This window comes from Bombus fervidus, chromosome 19 (assembly GCF_041682495.2).
Source record: "Bombus fervidus isolate BK054 chromosome 19, iyBomFerv1, whole genome shotgun sequence".
NCBI classification, from domain to species: Eukaryota; Metazoa; Arthropoda; class Insecta; order Hymenoptera; family Apidae; genus Bombus; species Bombus fervidus.
The window spans coordinates 3,954,289-3,965,369 of NC_091535.2; the positions used below are offsets into that span (position 1 = coordinate 3,954,289).

The 11,081-nt window shown below is 31.0% G+C and overlaps 1 protein-coding gene across 1 annotated transcript in view; it reads right to left on the reverse strand.

The window, feature by feature from the left end:
* Positions 1 to 11,081, reverse strand: part of Cap (Cbl-associated protein) — a 491,821-nt gene that overhangs the window by 140,403 nt on the left and 340,337 nt on the right. Inside the window, exon 7 of the mRNA XM_072021537.1 lies at positions 10,374 to 10,376. Within this exon, the coding sequence (XP_071877638.1) occupies positions 10,374 to 10,376 (3 nt within the window). The remainder of the gene's footprint in view (positions 1 to 10,373; positions 10,377 to 11,081) is intronic.

Sequence of the window (11,081 nt, forward strand, 5' to 3'; positions counted from 1 at the left end):
CCATGTTATAAAGCGAGAAAGGAAGACAAATAGTTATTTCAAACGATTAAAAGTAAAATAAATAAATATGTTGTGATAAAACATGAAAGATGAACCTAAATATTTATGACCTGAAGCTTCATATGTACAAACAGTCGGTCACATTAATATTCGGACACTTGACTTGAGTTTTTTAGGGGGAAGTTAAAAGGATTAATTTACTAGGCGACGGGTAAAAAACATTCTGTGGATTTATGTCAATTATGTACATGCTTAAAATTTGATCGAAGTCGGTCAAAGTTGCTATGAGCTACAAACGGTTAAAAATGACGATAATTGCAGTTTTTCACGTCTTCCGAGTAAAAATAATAAATCTAAAGATTCTTACATCTTTCCATACCTATTATTTGTTTCTGCATTAACCGATTTCGACGAAATTTTTAGCATATATATATAACTGATATGAATCTACAAAACGTATTGTTCAAATTTTCATTAGCGGCTCAGATAAAAAAGTTGTAAGAAATAATCTTTACTATTACACGATATTTACACGATTTCGTGTAAATACACGATATCTATTTACACGATTCCGATCAATTGCAATTTTTTCAAAGGTTTCCTTACAACTTTCTCTTACCTTCTCGAGAAACTCGTCATTTAGCCTAGTTTTAAAAAAGGTATCCTATTTTAAAGAGTGTCCCAATATTAAAGTGACAAATTTTACATCTAAATGCTACATTTGTGAAAACGTACATTATTTTTCTCTTTTTTCTTATTTCTTTTTCGAACTTTCTATCTTCTATTTCCAAATATAATTGTGCAAAACGATAAAAACAAGAAAAATTGTGTCAGGAAGAAAGCTTAAAATAATCCTTTTTCGTACCTGACTTCTTTTAAACCATTTGTTTAAATCACAGTTTATTTAAAAAATTTGTACATAATTTACGGACGCGCTGCATATTTTAATAATTCCAATTTCAATCCAGAATAATGGTATCTAAATTGAAATCATAAAAAGCCGGTATGTACAAGAAAGAATTATATGAAGTACTGTTAATATTGATAACAAGAATTCTAAAGTTCAGTTGCGAAAATAAATTTTAAACTTGTCATTAAGAAACTTCACCTCATACATCTATACATATACAAACGAATTAAGTCATTTTATTCATAACAAACATATATAAAATGCATTTGATTCTTATAACCCCGGACAAATAAGTTAAAATTAATTGCTACATAAATCTTGGTTACGGACGAAACGTGAAATTTAGATAAATTGCACTTTGGCCAACAAAAGCTCGCACCAATCTAGTTTTTTTCGAGAATATTTGAGACGTAATATACAACAGACACACCATTAAATTAATTCTGCAACAATCTCTTTTCTTAAATTACAAGTTATTAATTATTAATTAAGTAATAGCTATTAATTACGAGGTTATTAATGACCGTATCACGGTAAGGAATAGTCAGTGCCATAAACATTTATGTACATATAGCAGGTAGTAAAAATTAATATCGTTTAGAAAAACTAGAAAAAACTAAACTTTTTTTGCTTGTTCAGTGAATTTGGTAAGTCACGTTGTGCTCTTTTCACACCAAATTTAGATAATTGATATAGTTTTATATGTTGCAAGTATCAAAAATATTTGGTTTGGTTTTAATCTTTCTTTCATTTCAGCGATAAACAAGATTTTTATTGTTTTAAATAAATCTCTATCAAGTTTTATTTGTTTAGTTCTATATTTACAGAAAAATAAATTTGTACAAACAACTGCAATCAAACAATTGTTTGCTACAACGAGGAAAAGAAGCATGACATTTTGAATCACAAAGCGTATTTTTTCTTTTCTTTGAGATAATTTTATCAATTTAGCCATTTATTTATAATAAATAAATTTTATATATTTATGGAAAATTTAAAAGTGCACAAATATATAGAATGCATACAAATAATATAAAAAAATATATAAAATGTCCAATGTAAAATGTTATAATATTTAGTTCGAAGAAATTTTTATTTAGGGAACAGTTCTTTATTTCCATTCATAAGAATATGGAATTGTATATTTAATGTTACAATTGCAATTATAAGTTTATTTCACTGTTTTATTACAACTTGCCTTTCCTTGCAATACAATACAGTAACATTCAAAAATGTTCACAATCTTAAACATTAACCACGGATCAGGTAACTAATCTGTTCCACATATCGACTTCTTCCCTTTTTTTTTCCTTTTACGTAGAGGATACCTTTATATGCACCCCGTGTCCTCGGCGGAAGGACACAGGGTAGTGCCGAATTTCACGTATCGATCTAGGAAATATTTATTTCGGCCATCTATTTCGGTGCCTGTCTATGTAAAACCGGAATTCGACGCTGGTACGGCAACATAGTGAGTTGAAAAGGGTGAAGGTCTCGAGAAGGTTCGGCGACTACTCGGTGAGTATAACAGTCGGTGTCGCAATTTGACGGAAATAACTAAAATCGAGATGGTGGTTGCGGCGCGTCGTGGCGTAAAGCTGGACGCGTCCGAAGAAACGTTCCACGAGCTTTGGCCTATTTTCTCGTCGAAGACTATATTTAGATTCTCATTCTCGAATGAATCATAAACGCGTTACAACTGATCGATCAGTCACAACTGGTTCCCTTGATTCGACATAGAGAAAAAATAAATTGTAGATAGTAAATATTGATCGCGACGGCCGGAGAATATTTTTTTCTCTGTTCTTGCGTAATATCAGGTCATTTTGAAAGTATTCCGAGTTTTTACTACATCTGATTTTAATAGTAGGACTACCAAAGCAATCACAATGATCGGTACCAGACTTATATACACCCATCCCTCCATTTACGCGGCACTATTCTTACGCGGTAAATTGTAACACAATTTACACGATAGTTTTTATACGCGATCTTAATTTACGCGGCCAGAAAATATATTTTCCTAGAAGTTTTAAAACTAACGAACGTATATAGTAACTTATTCGGCGATATACTGAAAGTCAGTGCTGTATAAGATAAGGATAAAAGTAGATCACATTGTGCTAGTGATCATATATGTACATATTTTTTCTTTTGTGGTGACAGATTTTATTTATGCGATTTTCATTCATGTAAAATGAATTCACATGGAACAGATATCCCACGTAAATTGAGGGATAGGTGTACTTATTTATTTTCGTTATATCGCTTTAATCCTAATTCATTGTGTATGATATATTAGGTTGTCCGAAAAGTTTCTTTCGTTTCATAAGCTGATAATAGGTGAACAACAATTTCTGTTTTATATTATTTTATTGAATTAGATATGATCCATTTCGTTCTATCTCTATTATTATGTTCGTGCATAATTCAATAAACTAATATAAAACAAAAAATATTGTGCGTCTATTATTTCCTTATAAAACGAAAGAAACTTTTCGGGCAACCTAATATTTAGATATACAATAGAAGATCAATAGTCTTAGTGTTAGTGCGACATACATATTTAAGATACTGAAGAAGTATGGTTGTACATATTGCACAGACTATGTGATTCTATAGAAATTCTATATGAAGTCGAAAATATAAAATAAAATTACTTCATAAGAGGCTTTGCCTTAAAAAAATTGACATTAAATATTTTTCTCATCAGTGTATGTGGACTAACGGCTTGACTTGTGTTTATGGTATTTGAAAACACACAATCAAACAGGACAGCAATTTTTATAACATTTCACAACGTTTAACATTCATAAATTATGCAAAAATTGTACAACAAATAAATTATGCAGAATACAATACTTTTCATAGAAAATGCGAAGAGCAATGTGTATTCAACAAAATGAGAAACATTTTCAACAATTCCTAAAGTAGTAAAACTTATGGCGCATGAATATCCATCCAGTTTCATGTTCTGTATGATTTAGTATAACAAATAAAAGCATAACTACTAATATTAGATTACAGCAATTTGCTTACATTTACATGTGATAGAGTTAGATTTCTTAAAAATAAAGTTTCGTATGAAAAAAATTGTATTGTACGTTGGTGACCTATTTTTTCATGTAGAATCACATCATAAATCAAGGCACCGTGTATTCTATTATATTTGTCGTGACTCGCTTCTATCGTTTCAAATGGAGACTAATTCGTTTTATTTTGTTTAAAACCCAAATGTAAAGATAGAAAAGTATAGCAAACGCAATAATATAATAATTTCATCAACTAATTATTCATGTCCGACCTTATCCCTAATTTTCTTCCGATCTGTACCTGAGCTTTTTCTTTTTCTGCTCATTCGACAATTTTTGTATGCGGAACTAATATTTTTGTAATATGTTGGCAAAAGAGGTGGATCGAATATAATGAAAATTAGATTTAAAAAAAAATTAATTGTCAACAGAATTATTCTAAAATAAACAAATAAAATATTGCATTAACATGCAGCAACTCCTTCTGCTTGCCACCAGAAATCTACCACTGCCTTTCTCGCGAACGGTCGCTCCAACCTATTCTAATCCTATTCTAATCCTATTTATCCTATTTATCCTATTTATTAATAGGATTTCCAACATGACCTTTCCTATCGATGTCTAAGACATCTTCCTTGTCTAAGGTAGCTTAAAGCTGACGATCCACTGATCTAAACCAATCCAAACTCAGTCAGCCCAAGCCGCGCCACGCAAAATTGTCACAGTTCTTAATACAGATCTTTTGTATATATCTGTTGCAAAAGATATGTCACCGGTTGTACAAGGTGCTACAAAGTATAGCTGATCGGGAGCGTTCTTATATCGGAAAGTATCCTTTCGTTTGCGAGGGCAGGTGAAGACTGCATAGTCGTAAAAAAAAACGAATCTTCTGAAAGACACAGTCCGAGAAGCGCTTGCTCCAAATTTATGATACGCATAGTCCGCCCAGATTCATCGGGTCCGCCACACATGGCCCATTGTAGTAGTGGCAACAAATAGTTATATACATAATTATATACATTATGCGCTATTTACGATTAAAACTTGTTATCTGTTGTTATTTATTATTCATTAAATTGGCTTTTTTCTGTTAATTAGAATATTGATTAAATAAATATAAGCTATTTTTCAGATGGTTGAATAAAAAACAAGAAAATGTTTCAGAAGTATTGAAAAACATAAATAAAATCATAAAAATATTAACAACCAAATATTTATATCTTTTTATCATTATGGTATTAAGTATTTAACGTTAATTGTGTATTTATTGCTTATTCTTCGTTATTATTCATCATTCGAATAAATTTGGGTTACTAATCGTAACAAGTTTATAAACAAAGACAATTGGCAAGCCGAGACAGTAGCGTGACGATCAGCCGATGGTAGGATGGACTAGGGGTGCGGAGACAAAAAGATTACCTGCTGGGCTTTTGCTAAGTCTTCGAAAAATTGATCAGAAAGAAATCTCATACTAGTTCGAGTTAAATGGGTCACGAGACACTTGAACTTGGCTTCGATGGAAATAGTTCCATACATTTTTACAGGATCGATTTTTCAATAACTGCATCAGTTTAGTTTCCGAATGCAAACAGTTCCATATAAATGCATCGAAGCAAATGCCTTTCGATTGGCTTAGCTTGTTAATGGATTTCCAGCTTAAAACCGGGAACTCACTGGTGAGCTAAATCAATCCAAAGACATCTGCTTTAATGCATTAATACGAAACTATTTCGACTGGCAAGCTAACGTGGCCGACAAAATCGGTCCTGTACGAATATATGAAACCGTTCCTATCCAGGTTCGAGTGTCTCGAAGACCCATTTATCTCGGGCTATCACGATATTACATCGTGCGCAATTTTTCGAAGACCTCGCTAGGTCCACCAAGGGTGCCTTTTCCCACCTACACTCCCAGCCCATGCCATCATCAGCTGATTGCCACGCCAGTGTTTCTGCTTGTCAGTTGGAAGTTTATGAGGTTGATATGATTAGCAACCAAAATTTATTCGGAATACGAATAACAAAAAATGAGTAAACAATAAAAACAAAATTAACATTAAGCACTTAATATTATAATAATGGAAAATTACACGTATTTGCTTCTTAATATTTGACAAAAAGACAAAATTTAAACATCTCATTTATGTTTTTCAACATTTTCAAAATATTTTTTTTTTTTTACTATTTCAATTATTCAACCATCTAAATAATAGTAATAAAAATAATTTGGGCCCATTTAATCAGCAAACATGCTAATTAAAAATAAACGAATTTAATAAATATACGAATAATAAATAACAGATAGTTTAAATTTAAAATCGCAATTTTAATCGCAAATTATCAATAATTTATATAATTATGACTTATGAGTCATCCGTTGGGAAGCATCGAACTTACTTTTTCTTTCTACTACAATGGATCGTGTACGTCAGATTTGATGACTCCGGCGTGGCGTGCGCATTATAAATTTGCAGTAGACTCTCGTAGAATCTTTTCGGGCCGCACTTTCGTGAAGATGCTTTTCTTGGCAACGTGACGAAAACATCGCGTCAAATAAGCTGTACATTGTAAAACCGGTGACGTATTTTTGCGCAAAAATCTTTTTATACGCATTTTACTAATGGATACACTAACATGTCCTGGAATCTTGTATTAACCCTACATACACTTTCCTCCCTTTCTCCTGAATACTTTTCTCTCCTTCTATCTCTCTCTTTCCTTCTCTCCCTTTCTCACGCACGCACGCACCCCCCCTCTCACACACACACTTATAGCCCTAAAAACGTATAGAAAGGATCCGTTAGCTGCGCTTTATTGTCTATGCTATAACATAATAAAAAATCGATCCGCACTGAATGTGTTATCATTGGTCTCCGATTCATTAGTAGTGTTATTATCAGGAATGAATATAAATTGATTCGGGTGTATCGTTGTTTATATTAAGTCTTTATTCTTCCGAAAAATGTCAAAAGTCCTAGGTAAATGACAGAATTATTTTTGGTATTTTATACGAATTGATGTTATACATAATATTTTTAAGTATAACATTGTTAAAAATATTCTTCGTTAATGAAAATATTAATAATAGTTTTAATAAGAAACATTATTTCTGTGTGTATGTCATGAATTGCTTAATACATTGATGAAAAACTTCAGATATTTTTTTGATATGTTAAGATCTTGATTTTACTCATAGGTAAGTTATAAAGTAATATATACCTAAACACATCCATTACTATAAATAAGCTCGAAAACAAGATCATCATAATTTAACAATCAAGTCTGTGTATTTTTATAGCTTAAAATGTCAAAGTACGTGTCGGTGAGAAAGATATAAACGCACTCAAAGTGACATCTGCCGGAAACAACACACAAAGTAATATGTAAAACTTGAAATCGTATAAGTTTCCATTCTCAAAAACTTTGTATTTCAAGTGAGAACATAAGAAAAACCGACTGTGTTATCAACCAAAAGTATATTTTCGATGCTAAATTAAATCCTTTCGTGTTCAATCGTTTTATTGAGAACAAAACACAGATATATGACAGTAATTTAATTAAGTGCACAATCTCATACTTCTATGTACAAAACGTATTGTTTTTGGTAGTACTGAATTAATTTTGGTTTGATGCTATGCATTTACGAGAAGGTTATAAATTCCTGATCAACAAGATTAAATATTTTGAAATTTCAATCCTTCAAGCTTTTTAAAAATATGCTACCTATAATGATATCTACAGAAAATTTGTGTTATATAATCAAAAATTTGAAGAGTAAAAAAATAAAATAAATATTTATATACATATTTAATAAAGATATTAAACTATTTGACCTATACTTTTGTATCCTTATTTAATTTAGGTATTTCAAACTTATAGAGTGAGAAGAAAAATATAACGTAAAAGTTTATGTGGTACGAAAAAGATATAAAAATTTACAGCAGTAGAAATTCTAATAGCTTTAAGTTATTATTCTATATTCTAGTCGTAACGATACCCTACGACCTACGCGAAAGCCAACAAACTTATCTTTCAGTATTTCCACTTTATGGGCAAGAAATCAATCCGCTTCTCGTTTATCGGTTCAGCATATAACGTTACGCAAACCTTATTTCCTATTTCATTATGTTTTATGAGATTCCAGCGGTTTAAAAGACCTTTTGTAATTATGTTCAGATTGATTTCTCATCGATGTCTGTGAAAATTAACTCACGTTCGAATTACTATAGTTCGAATTACGTCTATTTTCTATCTCCCGCGAAAGATCTATGTTATACTAACGGTTGCTTATGACTTCGTTCACGTACACTACTAATATACGGAACACTTTTTTAGCAAATAAATTTTTATGAATAAAATCCCTACAAATTTTTTATACTAACAGCTATTCTCCGTAGTAAAAAATATTAAATTAAAAAAGGCTCGACTTCAGAACAAACGCGACGTAAATAATACCATCGTTGCTTAATGTTTACTCGACATGAGAGTACATACAATTCAGATCAGCCAGGCTATCTCAGCTTTTACAAAACGAGTCGAGATGAAACATACTCTATTTTCTTTTCCAAACACGAATAAGCTATACAACACTATAAAAATCTCTTTAGTAGTTTATACGTGATAATAAAACATAAATTTCAATAATTCGTTTTTTGAACTCCATAACTTATGAGCTATTCCTAGATGACCGTTTCATGTCTTTTTATTTAATTTACAAATTTCATATTCTATTAAACAAAAAAATTTATGTTACATCTCATATTAAATAGGACAAAATTAATATTTATATCATATTTTATATTAAATTAAACAAATCTAAGATTATAATCGAGATAAATGTAATAATTCAATAAAATATATATTGAATAGAAACAAAATTATGTGCTTTCAGTTCCATACTTTATTTCGTTATTTAAAATTTAAATATCTTACAGCTGTATTCACAGTGATGATATTTAATTTTTAAGAGAACATGACATCTAGTATCGTTATAACATAACTCGAAAAATGATCGGACATAGAAATAGAACGACAGTTAATAAAATGCATGTTTAATAATTCTCTTTACATTTCAACTAAATAAAAGTTGCTGAAGCTTCTGAAGTAATTAATTCTACTCTTATAACAAACATTACGAACATTGTAACGACCGATGACATCCACCACTGTGATGTCATCTGATTTGCAACGGTTACTCACATTTTATAAATTTTTAACAGAACTAGCCAGATTCTGATGAAAGTTACTTCAGAAATAGACCAGTCGTCATAATGTTACTGGCAATACCACGATATAAGGCAATATAAAAAATTCTTCGAAAGAGATGACTCCAAAAATGTTTGAGATCTTGAAACAACATGAGTTACATATTGAAATAACCAATGAACGGAAAAAATCAGTAGTATCAACATACTTAAAACGGTAAGCACATAAAATACTTCCGTGATTGGAAATAGATCTCAATTTCTAAAATGCAGCATTTGCGTATTACTATCTATCTATTAATATCTATTATATCATATAATAAATATATAACAAATTATATATTTAATTTATTCAATATATATATATATATACATGTATGTTATTTGTGTTTAACTTAATAAATTGTTAGTTCGAAGAAAATTTGTTTCGATTGAAGAAAAATACTTACGTACTACAATATCATACGTATACGATATTGCTTATAAACGTACGTACTTAAAAATCAAATTTTAAATTAAAAGTAAATATCATCTTTCAATTCATTGAACATATATTTTCTACATATTTCTACATATTTTCTATATATTTCCTACAATTTATGTAAAACGCTAATATCATTTATAAGTTGCTGTTATGTACTTTATTCGCTTTTATCGCATGTTTTGTAATACATATATCAGCCACAGCATTTCGGATATTGGCGTGGCTTATCAACCTCGATACGAGATACGAATTAAATATGTGTTACGTCGGCCGATTCTTTACCTAAACCAAGCCACGCACCCCGGCAAGATGGCAGTTAGATATCTACACATCCTTACTGCATACCCTCAATGGGCTTAAGGACCCACCATAAATCTTGGCATTTTCATAGTTAAGGTCCTTCAGACCAAACAAGTAGCTTTTATTTCAAGTGTTCCTTATATTTATTTTCTACTACGGGAAGATACGGGAAAGTCGGTTCTTCACACGTTCGGTATCTTCCGTTAGCAACTTTCTCTCGAGGGCGGCTAAGGCCCTTCTCCTAGTCCACCAACCATCTTATTATTCAATCAGAAGCAATGTCTATTGCCCTCACTTTCCTAGCCAAAATTGTCATCAACAAATCCGATGGTCCCACCCATCCTAAGCTTTCCTCCAGCACAACATCGTCACCGAACTTCACTGATTTTCCATCTTTCGAACGGTCAACACCTTTGACCGGGTTTCCACCCTTAGATCAGTCACCTACTTAACTTACACATACGCACCAGCGTAACTATCTTCATTACAAAGTTGTTGGAACAAACTGTAATTTATAACTTGTTATATCAGTGTCATATTTAATTTAACTACCTCTATTATCCTAACTGAAATAGGGGATCGATCATTTCGTGGCGTCGGTGGTTTAATCGTAACGGGAATTTACGATTCCCGTTGACGTGCTTCCTCGCGATCGCGTCTCTCCGCGAGTGATCGAAACAATTTGTTACAAATTTTCAAAATCACGTACTTAGTTAAATACTTCCCGCAAATTGTATAAACATATATGCATGTAATATTATTCTGCAAGTGTTAGTTGTCATTCTTTTTATTATTAAATACAGACCATAAATATTGCCGATTAAACATAATTATTCCTAAATTACTAAAAACTGAGGATACAGACCCGGAAAAAATCACTAATTTGACCCAAAAATAATTACAAATGTAATATTATGTTTTATAAAAGACAGCTTAAAAATTATGTTTTGTGAAAGACAGCTTTCAATCCTATCAAAAACGAAAATTGGAGATCTCATTCTCAGGAAAACACAGCTTTAATTATGTACTAGAACTTATCCACTTGAAATTAGTTAAATTCCAAATATAATATTATAAAACTTGGTGCGTATGTATATAGTTGACATCATTTATTTGTGTATATTATTAAAAATTTTGCATTACATCTCAATT